The sequence below is a fragment of the Apteryx rowi genome, unplaced genomic scaffold (assembly GCF_003343035.1).
Source record: "Apteryx rowi isolate R43461 unplaced genomic scaffold, aptRow1 scaffold_952, whole genome shotgun sequence".
Lineage (NCBI taxonomy): Eukaryota > Metazoa > Chordata > Aves > Apterygiformes > Apterygidae > Apteryx > Apteryx rowi.
Window position 1 is genome coordinate 152,187 of NW_020451263.1, and position 23,495 is coordinate 175,681.

General features: G+C 44.7%; 1 protein-coding gene across 5 annotated transcripts in view; it reads left to right on the forward strand.

Annotated features, from left to right (window-relative positions):
• STIM1 (stromal interaction molecule 1) overlaps positions 1–23,495 on the forward strand; it is a 110,660-nt gene that overhangs the window by 82,642 nt on the left and 4,523 nt on the right. For 3 of the 5 annotated variants that reach the window (XM_026092271.1, XM_026092275.1, XM_026092272.1), the window contains 6 exons: positions 1,852–2,029; positions 6,466–6,633; positions 7,896–7,996; positions 8,388–8,623; positions 10,808–10,888; positions 14,013–14,079. In XM_026092271.1, the coding sequence (XP_025948056.1) occupies positions 1,852–2,029; positions 6,466–6,633; positions 7,896–7,996; positions 8,388–8,623; positions 10,808–10,888; positions 14,013–14,079 (831 nt within the window). The remainder of the gene's footprint in view (positions 1–1,851; positions 2,030–6,465; positions 6,634–7,895; positions 7,997–8,387; positions 8,624–10,807; positions 10,889–14,012; positions 14,080–23,495) is intronic. The other 2 variants (XM_026092273.1, XM_026092274.1) reach the window with 1 other exon arrangement.

Genomic DNA, 23,495 nt, shown 5'->3' on the forward strand with positions numbered 1-23,495 from the left:
AACAAGGGTACTTAGCAGTTCTGTTCACTGCTAGRGCACTGAGCAGCTTCACTCTTGACCCAAAAGACAGTAGTTTGYCACTGCGGAGATTCAGAACGGATATTCGACCTGTAGGCTTTGTTAAATCCCCTGTATGATAAAAGAACAAAGCAAGAGCTTTCATTTGATACATGGCCTTGGAAATGAGCACCTGTATATGAACTATATGGAGCCGTATTTTGTAGTGATCGATAACTGAGGTTTTTTCCAATTTATTTGTGTCCATCTGATCTGGAATGAACTAGAGCCGTGAAGCAAACACCTTTCAAAGCAGAAGTRCATAGAAGTAGGTTTTTACATGCAGTTGCTCTTTTCCATTTCATTCCAYGCAAGATTTCAGGTTCTGAAGTGTCACAAGATCCCTCTCTCCAAAGTCATCCTTACTTGAACTGGCGATGGTTTCTTTGTCTTCTCTTCTTAGRTGTGTTCTTCCTTATTTGCAAGACAGGTACAGGAAACCTAGAGCCAAGTCTTGCTGTCCTCTCTCTGATCTATCATTCCTGTGCATCTCTCCATTATTTTGCTCTCTGGTTTGGATGTTGAAGTTCTTGAATGGGGGGAGATTTTATGATTTTGAAGTAGTCATTTCTGGCTAAAATGATTTCATTTGTGGTTCTATTTTTTTTTTCCTTCCATTTTATGGATAATTCTACTCATTCGCTGAAAATCTCTATGCTGTAAGCCACTACTAATTTTACTGGTTAAGCTTAGGCCTTGCCAACCTCGCAAAGTTTGTTCATAATTTCAGTGTAGATTAGTACTTTATCCTGAAATCCCATCATTCTATAGAAGAAACTGCTTAAGCGGTACAATAAGTGTATGCCAAATCTTTTTTTCTTCTTAAATTTGGCAATTTCTGCCACTAGAAAAAAATGGGTTTTTGAAATGTGTTCAGAAGAGGCATGACTAACATTTAGAGGTTGTTTGGGTGGCAAGAACTAGAGAATTTAGTGTCCCTTTCCTTTAGACAGCTCAGTCTTCGGCGGGCTGGGTTCATCCCTGATGCTTGTCCGAGTTCAGTGAAATTGTGCTAGGACTGTGTTTATACTAGTACATCTCTGGCTGACGTAGGGTTCAGATTTTTCTTTTCCTCGAAGATTGACCCATCAAAGTGCTGTGTGCAAAAGAGGCAGCAAATAGGCCTGATTTTTTTTTTTTCCTCCCACAAAATGAAAGTATAGTAGAAACTTTGCAACAACACGTTGTGACTGCAGAGTTATGTCCGTTCCGGGTCGAATGGTTGAACTTTCCTAAACGGCTACCAGTAATCTGTTGCTACTTTTTGCTGCTATACATAATTCCTAATGATTTAATCCTGTCATGAAGAAAAATAATGACTTCTGGGCAGGATTATGACATGTCTAAATTTGAACAGTCTTAGAAATGGAGCACAGAGACATCCTATCTGTATATTCATATCTGCTCAGGCATATCTTTCTCTTTTTTTTTTTAAAGGCAAAGGTCTTCATTTCTGTAAAAGTATTGAAAATTCAAATGAGTTTGGAGCTTATTTGAGGAAACCTTGGTTTGTGTACTTTGGATAATTAAGAAAATAAGTATTGAGTATTTAAAAAAATTAAATAAGGCTGAGTATCTGGAGCATGGTGAACTTTCTCCTTGACTTTTCAAATATGCCTCTCTGTTGACAGCTTTGTTGACATCAAAATATAGTAAATAAAAGCAGTAAATAAAAGCAAAGATTGTCTAGATTGTGGCTGGTCGACAGTTGCGCTGTGGACCTTGTAGCTCCTTTAGGCGTGTCCAGCATGGTCCCACAAGCCCAACATTGGGCTCTGTCTCTGTGTGTTGCAGACTGCAGAAGGCTCAAGAAGAACATCGCTCTGTGGAAGTGGAAAAGGTACACCTGGAGAAGAAACTTCAAGATGAGATCAGTATTGCCAAGCAGGAGGCGCACCGGCTCCGAGAACTGCGGGAGGGCACAGAGAACGAGCTGAGCAGACAAAAATACGCTGAGCAAGAACTGGAGCAGGTGAGGGTTCAGGCAACCGTGGATGCACTTACATACAAGATGGGCCAGTAAGAACAGTAGGCAGCAGCTCACTCGGCTTCACCCTTCGGGAAATCCAGTGGTGTTCTGTTTATAATGCTCTTTCACCTTTGCTTTTCCACTCCCCTTTGTGGAGAARAAGGACCAGGTATTTCTTCCGCTACTTCACATCACACTTCCCCCATGATGTGTATGTAGCAGTGGTGCTCGTGCGTGGTTAGCGGGACTGTACAGGTGCTGTCTCAAGAGTGAAGGTGCTGCCACYTCGCATCGCCTCAGCTTACCCTGCAGAAGGAGAGGTATTGAACTTGACCTGTAACTGCACCCTTCTGGTGACTTTCAACCCCGAGTCCAAACCCTAAGCTCCCTCTTTCCTTTTTTTTTCCTCTTGTATCTATTCAGAGTTATAGGAGTGATTTAGAATAAGTTTGGTTGTTCTTACCATGTTTTATTGTGGRTCAGAGGTGTACAAGCTCAACTGTGAGTGCAGCCCAACTCCTGTTATTTCCAAGGAAATCAAGCAGCAGATTAGAATCTGTATAGCAAGGTCAGAGTTCATATGCAAATCCCCAAAACATTAGCCCTAAGTCCCCAAGTTACACATTGAAATGTAGACTTGGAAAGAATATATATAAATGTCTGTATAATGTTGTTGCTGGCAACAATGAAACCTGTGTTTGGTCCAGAAGGATATACAGAACATTTGTGTGGTATCATAAAATAACTTAGCAGAGGCCAGAAAAGAWTTTCCAATCTTACACCTAAAAACCCTGAGACCTATAATAAAAGGCACAAAAGCTATAATGTACTGTTAGAGAAATAATGGAAATCAAGGATATTGCTAATGGTGCCTGTCTGCAGTAGCAGAGGACAAAAATAAAAGCATCTAGGAATTTTACCTCAAAACTGTTTTTTGCCCAAACCTACAAAGGAAGCCCAAAAACAATTCCAATTGCTCCTTCCTATTTTGCCTGAGGGAAAATTCTTATCTGACTTTAATTTATASATCAGTTTATACTGACATTGTGCAAGCCAGAATTGCCTGAGCCAAGCAAGTACCTTGGACGTTCTTAGGCCATCAGCGTATCCTTCCACCTGCCTCTGTCCAATCTTTTATGCCACCATGGAGGATAGGGAAGCAAATGAAACGAGACTCTAGGGTTTCCATTGACAAGGGGAGAAACATCTGTCCTGGCCCTCAGGTAGCCGGTGAACTATGGGGCAATATAGCCTAGAATATACAGATAGTCAACAAACAGCAAATTTCCTTTCCTCTTTCCTTCCTGCGTGGAATACCAACAATGCAGACATCCACAGACTCCTTTTGCAACCTTTGCTTTCTTGATCCAAGATCATTCGTCCTAACTTGTCCTACAGACTTGTCCATAAACTCATTGAGTTCCATTTCAGAACATTCATTTGAGCATCTGTATTCACATAAAAAGAAATTCAATCATTTTGTATTGTGGGTCGTTAAATAAGGATATATAGCTTTTCTCTTGTAACTCTGAGTCCTTGCCCCTGACCTGCTGCTGGTTTTCAGAGAAGGTAGAGTCTCATCCATTTCACTTTTCTCCTCCACTTTACATTTGTTGTATCTGAAAAGCCAGAGATGACTTAACCACTCTGTTGTTTCTTAGAGGCCTTCGTGAGGGATGCRTTGAAAGGGTGAGTATTGGTTTTATCCACCTGACCCACACCGTGTGATTATAACACAGTCACCATTCCAATGAACGTTAGACCACAGATGTAATTAACCAGTCACTCCCACTGACCGTAAAACTCATCAGACTCTAAGATATTCTGGGGTCCCAGCAAATAATAAAACAAAGAGCTTCTCTTGCATCTGTTGAGAGTTATGGCTAAAAAAGATACTGGAGGGTTTGAAATCTCCTACTGGAGTCCAGCTTATGAGATTAAAAAATAATACATTACTGAGACTGGACTCTTTTGTACTAGACTGTTTGTACTGGTCCTCTCTTCTTGTCAGGTCATACTCCACCCAGACCATGACCCCAACCTGCGCTTCAGATTCTGAGCACTTGTTACTCTTAGTGGTCTAAATGGGATCTTAGAAATCTTTGTAGGAAAATACAGACTTCCTGTATAACTTCTATCCATGTTGTTTCCCCTCTGCAGAAATGGCAGTGTTTGTTTTGAACRCTGCTGTATGATGGCTCATTTCAACCACTTGTACCTTGGCTGTTGTTCTGCACTGCTTCCCTTTCCATAATTCCATAAACACATTGTTCCCATATATGTTTTGAACRCACCTCTACCCTAAATACTTASTGGCAGATTTCATGTTTGCTCATCCTAACTATTCCTAAATCCCAGACACTTGTCAGTCACAATTAGAGTTCTGCGTGTAGTAAGAGAAGAGGTTGGTGCAGCTGATGTCAGAGGGAAAATTCAGGCCTTCCTGAGAACAGCGATTCTGGATTTGTAACTTTGTGAATGATTTAGGCAATGTTATTTACAAAACTGATCGCACACATCACTGATATAAGTAGTTGACCTCTTTTGTGTGGTTCTTCCTGGCTACCTCCAAGATGGATTATGCAAATGTACTCCAAGATAAAATACRAAATTTCAAAGTATCTGGGTGCAACCTGGTGCTTTTGACGTGCTAGAAGCTACGCCCAAGCCAGATTTGATTTAAATGGGCCTGAGTTAAATAACACACTAAGGAAAAAGATCCAAGTTTGAGTGGCCTTTTAAAAAGCGCGTATTCTCAGTTAAGGTTGAGGCTGTGCGATCTGGAAAATGAAAAGGCCCTAGCACCTTTTTAGCAAAAGGCAGGGATAAACATAGTTGTGGCAAACATGCTTTGAACGTTAGGAAAGGCCTGGTTTAGCATCTAATCAAATCACTAGCAAAACTTCCATTCACTATGTGTTGATTTAGATCAAGGCCATAAAGAACAGAAAGAAAAAAAGGGGACATTTGCAAAGCTTTCCRAACATTATCCCAGTTACAGGCGTATGGCTCTGCCCGCCTAGCTAGCTGTGACGTGACTGGATCTGTCCTCCCAACTCCGTGGGCTTTTAAGAAAGGACCTACATTTGTGGGCTAAGGCTTGCCGCGGCAGTGAAAGCATTTGAAGGTGCTAAGGGTTGGCRTGTTTGTTTTTAGCAGAAAAAAAGTCTGTTGTACAGTGTAAAACCACGTATATCCCTTCTGAGCTTTGAGATACTGTGATTGAAGGACAGTCAAACAACAGGAGCTGCATCACTTGTGTTCTGTTCCGGGATTACACTAGTCTGAGTTGCGGTCATCAACCTTTGGTTCCTCTGATGTGAAACAAGTTAACTTCTTACAGGGCTTGTGTCAGGTTTAATATATTTAAAGCCCCTCCACATAATGTGTAATAAAAGAGAAGTGTTAATCCTTAATGATTTCTGGCACTGAATAGTTTTGTGTAAGTTTTTGGTATCTTCAGCTTGCTTGTCACCCACTTTCTTCTAATTTTGTACTGACTCTGCAGCAAGATGAGCATGTGGAGGAGACTGAGCTGGGGTGGAAGGAGAGCCCTCCAGAAAGCTGCAGTCACTGCTGATTCCAGAACGCGTTATTTCTTTTCCTGACCAAGCAGCACATGTTTTGTGTCTAAACATTTTTATCATCTTGCTCCAGTGTGAAAGTTGTCTTTTGACAAGCTCCCTCTGTTTGCTCGGTAACTGCGCTGAAAAAAGGCAATTGCCTGCRCAGCGTTGTCAGTGATTTTGCTTTAGGAGGAGCTGAATTTGTAGAATTTGTAGATTTTGCAGGTCGGAAGGCAGGCAGCAAAGTTTGTAGAGATTTCTAGAGGCTGAAGATAAGCACTCTGAATATACTTACCTAACGTCTAATTCTCCTTTGGCTAACTCCCATGTCATCCTGCCAGCTCTAATGGATTTACATATGATTTGTGCCATTGTGAGGCAGAGGAGAATGTGGCCTTCTGTCTTAACAGACATGAAGAGATAGAGCAGATCAACGATGAGTAAACACTCTGCTTAACCTCCCTCCAAGATGAAATGGTAAGGCAAAAGAGCGTTGCAATTACTGGAAATTTTGGAAAGAAACTTCAGAAAGGAACCCGGCTTTAAGATGAAAGGGAAGTGCTGTACGTTGTTCTAGTCCTTCAAGCAGCAGCTTTTGCTATGTTGGATAGCTGCCGTGAAGASAGCACGTGTTGTAGCTCTCTTTTCCACTTGCTCACAGCACCAGGGTGCTGCGCTGCGTATTGACCTTTGCTTCTGTCAGGAATAAGATCAAGTCTTACGGAGTCTTGCTTTCTTTTTCTGGTGCGTTGAAAGTGCTGGGTTTGCCACCAGCCGTTGCCATGTGGCATCACCTTGAAGAGTGCTGACCAGGATGAAAGGTCTCTCCTCCACTGCTGCCTGTAACGCTGCCGCTGGCTGGTTTTCTCCTAGGTCCGAATGGCGCTGAAGAATGCYGAGAAGGAGCTAGAGTCTCACTGTAGCTGGGCTGCGCCAGAGGCCTTGCAGAAGTGGCTCCAGCTGACCCACGAAGTGGAAGTTCAGTACTATAACATCAAGAAACAGAACGCGGAGAAGCAGCTTCTAGTGGCCAAGGAAGGGGTGAGAATTTCAGTCTCTTTTTCCTAGATCCTTCGCATTGCAACAGTGGGGAGTTTGTTTCTYTGCACGTTCTCTTCTTGCTTTCCCTCTTTTTTCTGTGAGCCACCTCTAGGTGGTTCTTTCATTCTGTACTGTGATAAAATGTAGGAAGCCTGATCTCACAGCAGTGCTGAAAAAATTGGTCCAAAGTCCCATAGTTACCTAACTTTCCTAGGTGAAAGTCATGATGTAATATCCTGATGATAGTATGCGATTGTGGCTCTCTGCTTCATCGTATCTAATGCCTTAAATTTGCATTCTTTAAGTGCAGCACAAACTTTTATCAAGGTGCAAGTAGGTGATTGAAAGTGATAATGAGCAATTACCTCTCACTGAACTGCAGGGATTGACTGTGGGCATGCCCGTCAGCTGTCTGTCTTTCATAGGGTCAAGTCCTGTGAGGATGAAGAGTATTGGTTATTGTCGGTACTAGAAGCATCGTGGGGTTTGCACCTATTATGAATAATCCTTTTGCTAGGTGTTTTACTTGCACAGGCAACAACATTTCTAATACGTGCATGTGATTTGTAGTTATGAATCATTTCTACGTTCCCAGTTGTTGAAAATGTCCATTGCCAACCGCAAAATAACAAGCTGCAGGGAAGCTGTTGTAACATGTATTCGTCTCCACGGACGTTTACAGCAGTCGAAGCTGACAGCACATAAAAATTTGTCTGTCTTTATATGTTTTTGTTATGAACATTTTATCATTTCCGCGGTTTACCTTTTGTTGTGTCAGGTACCGTGTTCATGGCCTTGGTTTGCCTCTTGTAAGTCTCAAGTTAATCCACTATATCTTGTGAACCAAAGATCTGTTTGTGGAGACTTTAGATTTGAATATATGTAGTACCATAAAGGGAAGGTAAAAAGACCCGTAGGGCATTAACAGTATTCCTTTGATAATTTGCTCATGAGAAAGACAAAACAAGGCTCTATAAGACAACCATTAACCATATGAAGTAGCTGGTTCAGTTCCCTGAGACTTTTTGGAAATCAGGGGAAGRACCAAGGAAACCCGCAACCTGCTTACTCTGCTGTTGGTGAATTCCTCATCCACCACGTCAGGAGGAATCGCATCCTTCAGTAAAATGACAATTCGTACTATTTACATGTGTGAAAACAGCTGCGGGACTATTTCTGTCTTAGCCCATTCAGGATGTTCTTGTCCTGGAGGAAACATAAGGTCTTGTTCTTCCTGTGACCTTCTTCTGTTAATGTTCCAGGCTGAAAAAATTAAAAAGAAGCGAAACACCCTGTTTGGAACATTTCATGTTGCTCACAGCTCATCTCTAGATGATGTTGATCATAAAATCTTGACTGCAAAGTAAGTATCTACTTTATATCTTCCCTYGTTTCTGTCTTCCTTCTTATGATTCTATGACTTTATTTTGCTGGGATTGAACTTGCTCCTTTTAACCAAAACTCTTTTAATTTTATATGTGTAAAACTGAAATCATAATTATGCAGAGCAATTAAAAGTCCTGTCAAAAAGGCCTTTCCTGAGGTGTCAGGAGGCTACAGTATTCCAAGCGGKTATCCCCTGAGGTTTCGGTTGTTACTGTTTTAGAGGTCATTGCTGTATTCCTGTCTGTGGAATGAAAGATGCCTCAAGTATCAGGACACAAAGCTGAAGCACTAGACTCCCCATTTCAGACAATTTATTGTGTTTTCCTTTCATTCCCTACATTTTTCCYTTGTTTGAACCTTGCTTTCAGACAAGCTTTGAGTGAAGTGACRGCTGCGCTCCGGGAACGCCTGCATCGCTGGCAGCAAATCGAGCTGCTCTGCGGGTTCCAGATCGTCAACAACCCCGGGATCCACACGCTGGCATCAGCCCTTAATATTGATCCGAGCTGGATGGGCACCCCTCGGCCTAACCCTTCGCACTTCATCATGACTGATGATGTGGATGATTTGGATGAAGAGATCGTGTCTCCCATGTCCATCCAGTGTAAGTATTCCGTATGAGTTACATACATATCTGCTGTGCTGAGGAGTGCTACAAGATGTGGTAGATATGGAAAAGTAGCTGAAATATATTAGGAGGAATTAGGGTAACTAAGCTGGCTTTTAAATGATCAAAGAGAAATTAATAGTCTTTAAGGGCCAGGAGTGTCCATTAGTGCCAGACCCCCAMTGCTGTGGTTGTTCAGAGCCTATTAATTCCTGCACCGTCAGAAATGTTATCAGTGCTGCATGGATATTTGTTTGGACATTTTTCCCACTGTGGTAGCAATATAGAGAAAAAGGAGGTGGAGTGGGGCGTGGGTGTTGTTGTTTAATCATAGACAAGCTTAAATATATTTTTTTTCTTGGCCAACGTGAAAGCCAGAAAAAATATCCTTTAGTAATATATACRCTGTTCTGTTCAACACACCGAATTCAAGCAACGAAAGGATGCAGAGGGCTAGAGTCACAAAAGTGAGAGAGGAAAATGAAGTGCTTTTCCCCAATCTCCCTTTAGTTAAAGCACTGGCTCAGGACATAAAAAGACTTGAAGACACCTCCTCTTCATGCAAGGTTTTGAACTTTTGTCTCTTGCCATTCTATGTGGGGAAGAGCAGTCTCCACTGGTGATACCGCCTACCTTTAAAAAAACTTTTGAACATTTACTGGAGCAAAGACTGAAACCCCTGTGTCTCATCTCCTGTGTGTGTGTTCTCATTCCCAAGGCGGATACTCTTTCCCTCTTTACCGGTGACTATTTGTGTCACTGTGCATTGACTCCTGTTGGAGGGAAGGAGCATTCTGGTGAGGGACAGTGGATGAGCCTACGCTCGTGAGCTCAGATAATCTCAGACAGAGGGAGGGATTGAACCTGGGTCACYTTACGCTTGTGACTCTCTTAACTGCTGAGCTCTCGGATTAAATGAGGGCTGTTTCCCTCTCTAGAACAGGTTTGCGAATCAGTCTTGACTACAGTTCCCGTGTTAAATTGACCCAGATTCACACATGGTCCTGCATCTCTCAAAAATGCGTTTTCCAAACACAGCTTCTTATCTCTAGCTATTGCATAAGGGAATGGGAGGCCTGGATAGCAATTCCTGACGTTCTGAAAAGCTGCTCTGTGGTGGCAGTGRTCTTACAGGTCTATGGAAGAGTGTGTAGCCAGAGCATACCGTCCTGAGCTTGAGCTGGGAAGAGAAGAGCCAGCGTTGACAGTATTAGTTGCAGCGGCCTTTTCAGTTATGCCTGATTCAGGTCACTTTCTAGTGAGGACTTCATCAAAAATAGGTCTGTCTAACGGCGTAGAAAGTGGGGAAAAGGAAGGGAAGAAGCCTTCGGGATGGGCCACGGAAGATGCYCCTATGTGCCTGTCACTGTTCCTCCCTGATGGTTTCAGGTCTGAGGCTCTGTTTCGATCTTCTGGAGGCGAGCGCTGAGGTGGGCGCAGGGCATTGGGAAGGGATGGAGACGGAGCACCGAGAGCTTGGCTAAACCGCAGTATGGTTGAGGCGGGAGGGACAGGGTACGTGCGGGTTTCTGGAGCTCAACAAACACGGGGGTTGGAGCCCGCGGTTTATGGTGCTGGGTGCGTGTAGGGAATGTTTAAAGCACCAAAGAGCTAATGGTGTCTCACCAGTCTTTTTGCGTGATTATCAGTTACAATTAAAAAAGCCAAGACTAGACARCTCTAATAACAAACTTGAAAAGATGCAAGCTGAGCAGCAGAGAAGTAGAGATATCCCAAAGAAAAGCCCTGAATGAAAACTGGAGCCCAGCCTCCAGCACGTGAGCCTTGGTGTGAGATTTTAAGCCTTGGCTTTCTCGTGCCTTGCTAGAGGCAGCAAGAATGAGATTTTCTGCGTGCGAGCGCTCGCGGTTGCCGTCAGCCCGGCAGACGGTGGCGAGTCCGTGTGCCTTGGTGCAGCCACGCGGCTTGGACTCACCAGGAGTGACAGCTTGGTGTATCAAGGCCTTGGCACCCAAGTTGCCCAAATGGGGTGGCATTTCCTAGCCCCTCTTACTTTCCTCTAGTGTTTTCCTTGTGCTTCTCTCCTGAAGCAGTTTTTATACACAAACAATGTTTTTCCTCCCTGGATGTGCTGGGAATGTTTGCTAAGTGCCAGTGACGGTTCTCCCTGTAAATCAACCTTTTCTCTCTCCCTTTCAAACCTGCCTTGGCCAATCCCAGATGCAGCCTGGCTTTTTGGGCGCAGGTTCAGTGATCGCTCGTCTCTGTCCTCGGAGGATCAGTCCCTCTGGAAATACCCTGGTTTGGTTCTCTTTGATTTTTGTTCTTGTTGCTGTTCTACCTGCTGCCCTTTCTCCRGACTAAAATACATACACAAATTTTCCAACTTTCTGGCACGAAAAACTAATTCATCTACCTTTCTTCACTGAGACATTGGCATCTTTACTAACCGCGGGGCAGAGTCTGCTGGGATGAAGAAGAATCACAGTTACCTGTACTCTTCACATTGTTTTGGGTTTTGATTTAAGAAAAAAAATACAAATATGACAGTTGGAGGATTGTTTTCATTTTTTTTTTATCCCTGAAGTAGAGATTAGGATTTAGGCCAGGCCAGGAGGTTTTAAAGTTCCTGCTCTCAGCCTTTTTCCTCCTCCTTGTCAGTAGGTGACTTGTTATGAAGCCTCTCCCCTGTTGCCTTGCTCCTGTGGGCTACTGGCTGAAGGGGATGCGAGCAATTGCACTGCCTTTCATTTTTCAGGACTTCTCTCGAGTGTGCCTTTAAATAAATTGAGCAATGCCACGTATTATGCTAATCCGTCCCCTGACGCCCTGATCCCGGGGGCCACAGGGACAGCACGCTCAGTCTCGGAGGCGCAGAAGCCTGGATAACTTTCCCTAAGCAGAATTATTGCCGTAATAGGGGCCTCTGTGTGATGGAGGCGGAAGAGTAGGTGCAGCAGCAGGCGAGGCTGTAAACGGGTAGCGTTTAGGACTTGCGTGGTGGTAGCCTTCCTCGAGATTATGAGCAGGTTCTTTGGCTGACGTTTATAACACACATCTGCAGCGCCTGGCGTAAAATCCTACTTGTGCGAAATGAGGGTCCCCTGTCGTCGTAGCTGTGCAAGGCTGTGCAGCAGTGGAAGCAAGGTCCCAACTCTTGATCCTGCGCCTATTGCAAGAGCTAGGTAAATCCCGCAAAAGGAGGGTACCTACGTGTAATGTGTCAGGTTTGTAAATGAGGAGTATAATACCTGGGAAAAAAAAAACCCTTAGGGGAAAAAACATGTCCCAAGATGGAAAGACAGAAACCTATAGCAGAAACCCATAATCCCCCAGTTAATTATCCTGTGGAGCTTGAATCCTCCTTAGCCCCCCAAAATGAGACTCCTCTTCTGAACTATATACGTGTGAATACTGACCAGCAGCAGGCAAGTTGGGATCTGCTGTGCTATTCCTGTCCGTAATGCTTTAGTTAGCAGCATTGCTGCTGCAGAGTCGTGGCGGGATGGCTTGAACAGCCTCCGGTTCTGCCTCGTTAACGCTCTGCCTTTCACCTCCTCTGAGCAGTYTTTTGCAGTCCCCGCTGGAGCAAGGGATTTTTTTTTCCACCTTGATTCCATATGGCTCGATTTCACTTCGTTTCAACTCTGGAGCCGCTAAGAAAGAAAACTTTGAAATATAAAATGGGGCAGTATAAAGAGCTCTAGTGAAAAGACTGTATGTGGCAGTGCAGTAAAAGCGAAGAAGCAGGGAACCTGAGCAGTGGGACCCTCGGAAAGAAACTGTGATTAACCCTGGGAATGTGCAAATAGCAATATTGCTTGAATTATTCTTGTTTGTTCCTTCTTCTACTTGAAATATGTCCCAGCAATGATCCTTCAGATAGATGAATTGTTGCTGTCTGTTGACCTGCAGGAGATCCATATTTCCTAGGCGTATGGTTTTTACAGCAGTGATTTGCTGGTTCTTCGATTCCCGAAAGAGCTCTCCCTCTRTTTAATTTCTCAGCTTTTCTGTCTATTCACCTTTTTAACCATTTTCATGTTTATTTCTTACGCATATATACAATCCTGAACACCTTATCTCCTGCAAAAGAAAGAACATCTTGTATGGAAGTTACAGCCAGTGGGTTAAATGTAATCAGAAYCACTTTTCTCTGCAGTATGGTGATGCAGCCTAGTGGATCCATAGGTTTCARTGTATAATAATGATATATATAATACTCTGCTTAATCTAAATGACTGTTCAAAAATCTCCTTCCAAGGAAAGGTGCCTCCCTTTTGACTTTCTAAGGGCTGTCCTCTAGCTGCAGCTCTGTGTATAGGTTTGATGCAGAGATATTGGCTGAGCTGTCTGGCCTAYGTTACCTGAAAGATAAGACTAGATGGCCAAAAAGATTATTTTGGTCTTAAAATCTATTAACTAGCTGGCGACAGTGCACTGAGGGAAACAGTCCGATTTGCAATTTAAAATATTTTTCAAATTGAGCATCTCTGTGATCAGGAAACTTAATTTTAAAACAGACCAGGACCAAATGTTATCACTTTTGGATCAGAGCTATAACTTCAGATGTGTAGTATGATGAAAGCTAGTATCTACCCAGTTAAGATACAGTGTGCTATACTTCTGCCATGTGACCTAGCCRTTCTGTCCTGTAGAAAGGGTGCAAGGCTAAGAGGTTGCTGCATCTGCATAGAAGCTTTCCTGCACTCGAAYACCAAGTGCAGCTGCCCTTAGCAGCCACGCTTTTAGGTGGCACTGAACGAGGTCCCGCATTCCTGCGCGTTACTCTGAGAGTTACACTGTCACAAAACTGCTGGAAGCGGGAGCAGAGTTGTGTTCTTAGGGCGGTATTCATCTGCCTGACCTTAGCTGCCTACATCTGAACTGATCACCCTAGGCTCCCTTTTTTAGGCAGTGTAGAGAAATAGTACTACCAGGGCATGATGCATCTGACCAACTTAGATGTCTGTATTAGGGTGAAATGAATCATGTCACGAAAGTACCTACTTCTTCACATTTACTACAAAGGGAGTCTGGGTGGTAGCTCTGATGTAGAGTTGGGTTGGAGGAATCTTGCAGCTAGTTTCCGTTTCAAGCAAGATGATCAGATAAGGTGTTCAGAGAGCACCTCTACCAGGAATGTCAAGCATAGATTTTCATGGGCTGGTCATTAATCTGGCATGTTAAGCAGTAGCACCAACTTAATGCTTCTTCTGCATTAAATCAGCATAACTGATAGCACACATGATGAGATGGCTGCAGCAGCCCAAGCAAATGTCCTGGTGAAAGAAGGCATGGCGCCTGTGGCGCGTACTACTGACCTAGGGCGGCAGCTTTATTGCAGTGCAATAAATCCTCGCGGATTTGATGTGCAGGTTCTTTTCCAGCTGCATTCAGCGTTCTTCCCTTTTTCTCATTACAGCTCCTGCCTTGCCCAGCACTGTTCGCCAGCGCCTAGTGGACCCACAGCATGCCCACGGATCTCAGAGGTTGGTAGAGAGTTACGCGCAAGGCCAGAATGAATCGGGCCAGCCTGCCCATTTCCGGGCAGGCAGAGTCTCTCTCCGTCGAATGCACAGCCTCACTTCTGGACAGTCTTTCAGTTCCGACCTTCACGGAACCAGCCCACCATCTGCTACCACTACCACCTCTTCCACTTCTTGCTCCTCATCCACCACCACTGCATCTGCTCCTGCTTGCCATATCCACCCTATCTATTACCATCACACCACCTCCTCTTATTTCCTTCAGATGGACTCCACCCCTGATCTGCCCCCTCCTGATGTCACCTCTGGAATTCGCTGTCGCACTGAGAGCTTTGGGTATATTGCTGTTTCTTTTCTAGCTCCCTCTTGCCTGCTGTGTCTCAGAACTGATGCTTGCTCGGGTGTTCTTTCTCTTAGATTCCTTGTGCCCTTTCCTTTTGGGCCTTTATTTCATTATTTATCCACCTTTTATTTCTTTAACCTCTCTCTGATGCAAGTGGACCCTCTAAGGAATACTCCATGGTCCATTTCCATATCTACAAACTCAGTGGATGAATAAACCAAGGAGGTGCTGAGGTTTAGCTGTGGCTAAACAAATGAGAATTCCTGGGCACTCTATCTCTAAATAAGTCAGTCTTTTACTTGGGTGATGCACCTGTAAGAACAAAGGTAACACAACTAATCAAACACTGACCTTATTTGAAGCCTTGCCTTATTTGGGGTCTTCACAAGCAAATTGCAAAGGAAATACAATGGGCAGGTATTACAAGCTAGTAGTTAGTGCTGCTGGACGAGTGAGTGTTCACAGGGATGTTCTGCAATGCTGTGCTGTTTTTAAGGGGTGGCAAAAAAGCAGCATTTAGGAGCTTTGTGTTTCAGAGTGACTCTTCTCTCTTTTGGTAGGGGATGAGGTGTATTTGTGTTTTGGCTAAGGAATGGCTGAATAATGGGAATGGAATGTAGAACTTCTTATTTCTGGGTCACTGGCTTTAATTTGGTTCCTTCCAGTAGTAACAGGCACAGAGCGATGGCTCTTTGGAGACCTACATAAGAGTAAGGTCCAAGGAACTAGTTAGTATCTGCATCTCTTCTCTTCTGGTTCACCACACTGTTGGCATTAGAGAAGTGAAGGTTTGGGTAGGCAACAGAAACAGTAATCCTGTCTCATGCAATTAGGATGCTGTTAGGGGAGTTTTGGCAACCACTGTGTGTTCAGAAATGTTCTGTAGCCTAAGCAGGGGGTGATGTTTCCTGGGCTGCCCCAGGTGGCTTTCTTCAGAATGAAATCCACCTGCAGCAGTCACTGAAGAGGTCTCCCGCATAACTTATCTAATGGATGGACTCATCTAATGGATGGATGGACTTACAAACACTGTTTGAACCTGTATCTACTAAGATACTTGATGTAAAATCTGCAAGTAGGGTACGATTTTTGTGCGGTCTCTAGTGCAGAAGGCATTGCAGACACTCGCTGCAGGGTCGTTGGTGTTGAAGCACGCAGCAGTGGAAGGACTGTGGCTGGCAGACTAGGAGTCTTGCATTCTCTCCCTGCCTGAGACTTGCTCTGTGACCTTGGCCAAGTCATTTCATCCTCTGGCTCTTTGTTTTCTCCTTTTGTAAAATAAAAATAGTCCTTATCCTCAACATTAGGGAACAATCTTATGGGGAAAGACTGGAGATCATTCAGTGAGGAATGAGATAGGTGCAGTGTCCTTTCATATTTATTTACCGAGGCAGAAAAACATACCAAATCACTACATGTTCATTTGTGCCAGCGTGTTGTACCATTATTCCTTCTACTCGTAGGTGCTTCTCCTTATAGTTGTAGGTACTCCCCTGACATCCTCTGCTTGATGTCTTTTCCACAGTCTGCTTCATATATCTAATCCGCTTGCTAACTTCTGTGTCTCAAAGCAGGTCTGCCTGAGAGGGGGGTGCTTGATGGACCAGGGCAACCTCTGAGCCACAGGCTGCAAATAACAGCATGTGTAAAACCATGACTAGTCATAAACACATTATGTGTTCTGGAATATTTTGGGGGGGAAAAATTTACTGCATATGGTTCATAATGGGCGATTAAAGAGCAACATCTCGGTTAATTTAATAATGTTTGGCTTAGGATGGTAAGAAGCAGTGTAATTAAAATTCAGATTAATTACCGCTGCTTTAAATTCAGTTGAGTCTATCCCAATTTGGTAGATAAAGGCTGGGAATGCTTCTTGTGACAGCACACAGCCCATGTTTACAATCAGCCTCTGGGCTCTGAAAAAAAGGAGAGCTTGTCCTGGGAGCCGGGAGGCTGATGTACTGTTGCAAAAGTGGCCGTATAAACATCATTTTTTTTCAGCTGAGCCCTCCGTTCTTTTGATCAGTGCTATGCTTAATTGCTGACCAGTTTAAAGTCCTAAGCCTGCAGGCTATACTGACAGTGGCAGAAGGGAATGAGGTGTGATTTTTGGATCCCAATTAGAAAAGGTAATGATGTTGAGAGGTCATTAGGAGAGAATAACTCGTATCTTCTCCTCATGCTCCACTGGCATTTAATAGCTCGTCAGAATCTAATTCTTTGCTATTCAGTGAAAGGTGGGCTTGCTTTCTTTCTGTTCCCATAGAAAAAACCACCTGTTAATGCAGGATAATTAATTTAGTAATACAGATAATTATGCCCATTAAGAATTTGTCCTGCAAGATTTGCTTCATCTATGCATTAGCAGGTGGCTCCAAAATCCATGCTCTTTTATTCTCTATTCATCTCAGAAAATAGAAATGAAGAATTGAGTGCCCAACTGTGTTCTGCTTTTGTGGGTTTTTAAATTTTTGTCAAACTGCATCTTTGGCAGATTCTGCCTAGATGCACATCTTTAAAAGTACTGCCAAAAGGGCAAGCCAGAGCAGAAGCCAGTATATTGCTCTTTCATTCTCTTTTGTATAGCAAATCTTGGAGCCCTTTATGTGTAGCCCTTGAGCTCCACAGCCTCCCAGAGAGGCAAGCAAAACAGATGGGAGATCTGAGGCTGAGAAAGGCCTTCCAGGGAGTCACTGCCAAGGACGAAATCAGAACCCAAGAAAATCCTGGCTCCTGGCTCCCTTGGTAGGAAGAGAGCTCTGCCTTGAATATTTTGGACGGATGGATCAGTTTAGCCTCTCTTGCATCTAGCAGATGTAAATGTTGACGAGACGTGACCAGAGAAATTATCTCAAGCAGCCTGTTCCCCCAGAGAGAGGGCTTGAGACTCGCTCCCCTCGGAGATCGCTTCTCTTCGTGTCCTGCGTGCACCTATGCAAAGCTGCGTACGGTGCCAAGTCGGTTTGACGTTCACTTGATAGGAACCTTCTCTAAAGACGGGGCCAGCGCAGGGCCTGTGAATTACTTTCATAAACTCCTCACTGTTTGCTTCTCTTTTGCAATTGGCTTCAGAGGATCCGGTGCAAATAAGGTCAGAGCTGTTGTGATTTTGAAGGCTGGTGTGTGTTTTAATGTTATTGAAGGGGGCTGGATGTCCCTGGGTGGGGAGAGGGTTGGAGGGCACAGTATGCACAGAGGTTTCTGCTTTCCAGTGCCTGCTTTGAGTGGTGCCGGTGGATAAATGTGATGGAGAGGGGAGCGTAAGACCGAATTGCCACKCTGGTAGCCCTTTTCCTATGGAGAAGGGAGGTGGCAGTCAAAGCAAAGGGAGGATGTCAGTAATCCAGTAAAAAGAGTAGCCCATAACTCCTATAGAACGGAAAGGAAGAAATTAATGTTGGAGCTGCACCGTAAAGGCTGTTTCTAAGCCTCTGACTGTGCAGGGCTGAGGACAGCAGACTTATTAAGCTATACAGCAAATTTGGTTCTGCCCTAGGGGAGGCTTTTGCTGCAGTGGTGCCATATTCTAGGTAGGTGTAGCCTGGGGGATATGGGCCCTCTCGGTAAAAGGCAGGGAACAGCAGCGGCAGCAAGGTCTAATGAGGTAGATAGACCAAGCCGTGGTGTAGTATGGTTATGTCAAACGCCCTTGAACCACTCCTAAGCCTTCTTAGAGCCTATTTCCTGTTATTTTGCAGACAGCAGAAGCCCACTAGAAGAGGTCTATCAATGGGCTGCAGAGTTGAGGAGAAATAACTGTTTATTCTATATTGTTCTTCTGTCCTATCCCCTCTTTTTCCACTGCTGCCACTCTTTCTTTACTCCATGTTTTGCCCTCTGCTTCTTTTGTTTTATGCAATCTGCATTCCCATTCTCTCACCTTCTCTCATTCTCCATGGTCAGCTTGGATTCTTGGAATGGCAATGTGGGAAGTGTAGGTGAAGGCAGATGAAACAACAGCAGTGAACGAATCGTGCCTTCAAGTAGCTTAACACTGTCAGCCTAACTATATATGTATATGTATATATATATATATATATATATATATATAAAGAAAACAGTGAACACTGCAACGGTGTGTGGCCAAGGTTTTTAGAAATATGCTGTCTGAGATTAGGTTTCTTGGTCTCTATTTTCATCTTCAGATTGGTGGTGCAAGTTTTTCGAGAGGAATGAGCATTCGGTAGTTGCTGCTGTATCACAGAAATGCTTTCTTTGAAGGCAGCTTCCTGCGATACCATCGAGGCTGTCTATCCCCTGTGCCAACATGAGGGTGAACCAACTCAGCGGCCTGCTTTCGAAACRGGCTGAGCAACCAGCGCTTCCTGTCGAAAATGTGCACTACCGATTTAGGGGTTTAAGCCTCATGAAGATTAGCAGGATAGGTGCTAGCCCTTTTTGCCTGAGCCTCACTTGAGATTATGGGCAATATTCTTTCCACCCCTCTTGTCCCTGCCCTGGGCTTAGGTGTGTCCCACTGCCACCTCCTCGCTCTTTCTGGCAAAGGCAGCACACATTTAGTAGATTCTGTTCCCATGGACGCCACACCTCCCCTGTAGTGTGCTTACCCGTGGGAACTGCTGGTAATCACTTCAGACTGTAGGAAGTTCCCAACAAAAATTTCCAGCTGCTGGTGTTCAGTTAACCTGAAAATCAACCTATGCGTTTGAGTGCCACAGCAAGGGCTCAAGAGGTTACCTTTAAGGAYCTTTCTGAACGTCCTGGTCTGTTGGCTTTAAGTGGTAGATTAATCATCCAGCTACCAGTTTGGTTCTCCGCTGCTGCTCCGTGGAGGTGTGAACACTTTCCCGTGCACCAAGACTTCACACATGTCTTAGCTGTTGTGCACTGAACTGCTGCTATGCAGAGGAGTGTGGGATCTACTGCTGCTCTGGGTCTTCCCACTGCTCATGACTGACACGCCAGTTGGCATGCTGGTGTCAGTAGTTACAACATACTGCTTCTACTTTTTAGGAATATATTTCTGATTTACAACTTGATAAATTACTAGTAAAATGAATTAGCTTAGCATTCAGATATTGGAAAAATGTTTTATCGTAATCTCTTTCCTCTCATCAGTTCCTTTAGTCTTCCTTTGGACAATAAGCCTGAATGCCCAGAAAGAAAAAAAAAAAAGTATTCCGACAAGGTCTCCTCTTTGTAAACAGCCATCCCATCGCTTGCCTTTATCGTTTCTGCGTCACACAGGAAGCACATCCTCCTTGGGTCCTTCTCGTGAGGAGTCCATCTAGGGAGATCTACTACAGTTCTCCCTATGGAAGTCAGTGAAGTCCCACAGGCCCAGAAGACTCTAGAGATACTTCTGGAAAGGTGCCTTCTTGGAGAAGGGATAGGCAAAGTAAGGAAAAATAATGAGGCGAAAAGGATGCATTACTCTCAGATTCCCTATGAAGATGATAAAAACATTGATCTTTATGCTGGAACCAGGTTGTTCCTAARCCCCAGTATAGGCAGACGTACACAGTGGACAGAACTGGGCATGGTRTTTTCCATGGAGGGGTAGCATTTTTTAGGATACCTGATCCTATGCTCAAAGGCATCTGCCTYCTGCCACCTCCGAGTGGTGGCAGCGATGCGTAGCTGGCCTAGGACCTCTGCTGAATACACGGCGGTGGTATCTGGCCTTCTGGTCTGAGCCAGGACATCCCAATGAAGACAGTAGTGACAAATATATCTGTAATTAGGTGGGGACCCTACACAAATTGCCTAATAACTCCTTGATACCAAGAGATCTTTTGTTGCTGTGCGAATGGTCCCAAGAAAGAGATGAGGGGTTGCATTGTGTGTCCCRGGGGTCTGCTTCATACTGGTCTTCAGCATCAGCCAGAGAGACAGTGTTTTGCTGCTGTCTCTTCCTCACTGGTATGATGCATGGTACCAGCTGTCTGAAGATCAAATTTCCAGCATGTGCAGTCAGAGGAAGAAAATCCTGCTGTACCAGAGGATGTTTCTCCATCTGCTGTCGTCATTTTCTCCACATGCTGCAATAACCGCAGAATTGCTTTTGGCTCCTCTTGACTTAAAAACTGTAGGAACTTGTGAAAGAATGGCCAAAGCTCCCTGGAGTCCCTTGCAAATTAATAGGCTTTTTGTGAATGTTAACAGTGAGCAAACTTGCCCTCTTCCTAAATAAGGCATTTTTGAAGTCACCTAAGATAATAAATCTAATTTTTGCTATTACTTCACTTTTGCTTTAAAGGATTATTTTTTCATTCAACCTTGCTTCATGACTCTGACAGCCAGTGGAAGAATTGGGTTGGTTTTTACAGGAAAAATGTATTCTTCAATGTAGTTGCAACTTTGAACTTCATATGAGTAGGTGTTACTATTTAAACATGCTTTTGTTAGCCATGAGACACTGCACTAATGCGATGCACGGAAACTTGCTCAGGTGAACTTTATGCCGAGCGCTTTGCTCTTTCAGAACAGCGTTTACAAAAGCTGCTCTGACAGCGATGGCTTGCCGTCCTCCCGTGAGGTCTCATTCTCCTGCGAAAGATTATCAAAAGGCCCTTCCTTCAAACGCTTTCGCCAATTGCTGAATTCAATCCTAGACCTGTTTCTAAACAAGAGCTTGGGAAAGAAAAGAGCGAATCTGTAACTGAGGAAAAGCGATAGTCTTTTCATTCATGCCAGACAGCGCTTCACCCTGAGAAGATCAGCCGAAATCCGGTCCTGAGCTGGCAGCGCAGGCCTGTCTTGACTTCTAGGGCACGGGGCGTTTCGCGGAGGTGGCACGTCGTGGAAGAGCTCCTCTCCGACGGCCGCAGAGGTGGCTCAGATCAGTACGTTTTTCCAGGCAAACACTTTGCCCTGCTGGCTTCGCCGGCTGCAGAGCCTCGTGTGCTGGTAGGATGGTGGTTGAACAAAGAGGTTTGAGCAGGACTTTCCCCCACCCAGTTCGGCTCCAGTGGAAACAGTGACAAATACGTCGGTAACTGGGCAGGGGAACCCGTGTGCAGTAACGAGCAGTTCAGAACATGCTGCTGCTCTTGAGGAGAATTGCTGCTTTGCATCAGTATGCTGGAACTAAAAGCAGTCATTAAGCACCTGCTGGCAGTTCCTCTCGCTTGCTCAGACTCAGTCTAGGGATTGCACCAAACGGTGCGACCAAAGTCTGCATCAGGCTTGTGAAAAGGGGGAAGAGGGCACTTTCCAGCTATTTGTTGAGGAAATGAGCCTCTTAAAGCATGTGTTCACCGCCCACTCACCCGTTTCTCAACAGAAGCACAGAGCATGTTTGTGATGGTTTCTGTAACCACTTCTTGAGATGTCGCAAAGAGCCCTGACAGTATGCAGGAATCCCCTATTTGTGGGTGTGTTAAGCACCAACGTGAGCAAGAAATGTTCAGGAAAAACAAGAAATTCCTACGCTTCTTAAACGGAAAGGATCTTTATTCTGCGTTTAATAATATCAGCTGTGTCAGTCTGCTTTTCCTGAAATCCGTGAGCCTCTCACTGAGCTGTGGGATGCTGTCGGTGTCCAAACCTACTTTCCCCCTGTCGATAGATGGTTCTGAAATGTCTCGTGTTCAACCCCATCAAGATTCATTGAACATTTTGCGGCTGTTAACAAAACTGACTCCATCAGGGGGTCTCAGTTACCCTGATGAAACCTCTGCCCGAGCTATTAGCTGTGCATTCGTGCTTTAACCCACTGCATGAAAGTGACCTTCCGTATAGCTACAATATCTGCTGGTAGCATTTGGGAACCAGGAGCTCTTATGTCTCCATACGGTGYATTTCATCGCAGTTGTCTCCCTTGGACCGTGTCCAGGATGTTCGCTCAGAATAGCTGGGGATTTCACACTATCCAAATTGTTCAATTCYTCTTCTCCCCAACCTGCTGCTAACCTTGAGGATGCAGCTCTCTGCTCCTTAGATGTCAGATTGGCTCCGTTCTGTACATGTAAAAGGCGAAGACCTTTCCAGTAGTGCCTGGGGTATTTTGTTCTCTCTCAGTGGATTTTGGGCGGTATCCTAATCATCTGTGATATTTGTAATATTCCTTCTTTCCATACGTTCCTTGGAGCTGTTAAACAAGAGCCCAGGTTTCCTTAGTGGAGTTTGTTCAAAAACATCCTCGTTACCATTAGGCAGGGCAGTGATATGAGGATAATCTTTTCCTGCCTTTTACAAGCATTTTGCGGCAGTGCGGTTGTATCGGATGCCTTTTCACAATGTAGTTCTGCAATCACTTTTCCGTACGACTCTGAGCATCTAGCTAATGCTGCCTGGAAGTCTCCTTCTTTGCCAGGTCGTTAATGAGGACATCTTGTCTCTCTGTGCTTTGCACAACCTCACTCTTTTTTTTTCCCCCCCCTGCTCTGAATTCCTATGCTGCTTTATATTGGTAGAGTGAAAAAGGAGCTAAGGGTTGTTCCCGTACTGTGCTGTACGGCTTTGGTACTGAGCGCAAGCATGGCTAAGCTGCATGTTTGGACCAAGGAGCTGCAGTTACCAAAGTCTGAGAACTTGGCTGCGTGGAGGGTGTCTGCGCCTGGAGCAGAAAGCTCTGGGGCAGCACGGCCCAGGGAGCTCCGGCTCTGAGCTGGCGAGCACCTTCCCATCTCTCTTTTCACGCCTTTTCGCTTTCCCTCTTCTTTCCTCTTTTTCTGCCCATAYGCATCCTTCCATTCTGTATTTCTTGCCTCCGGCCTCTGCAAACGTTACGAACGAGAGGCAGGGGACTGTATCCCTTTGCAGCCCTTTCTCCTGTTCACGCGTTAGCCACAAGCGACTGCAATGCAGCGCGCAAGTTTTGAGGCCAGCCTTAAAGTAGTTAGTCGTGATCGTAGTCTAGCTACGGTAGCGTAAAGAATAGCGTAGCTATAGTCTACTCCTGTTTTACAACAGGTTTGTCCATGCTTTGGCGAATGCTGCGCACACCTTCCCTCTGAAGGGTGGCTGCACCTGAGCCAAGCCTAAGACGCTGTGCTTCGAGCGCTTACCCTCCCTGCGTGGGCCTAACCTCAGGGCTGTTAAGAAATCCCAGCCGTAGATAGCCCTGTAATAACTGAACGAAAGCGTTTGCCCCTCCGCCCGGCTTGAG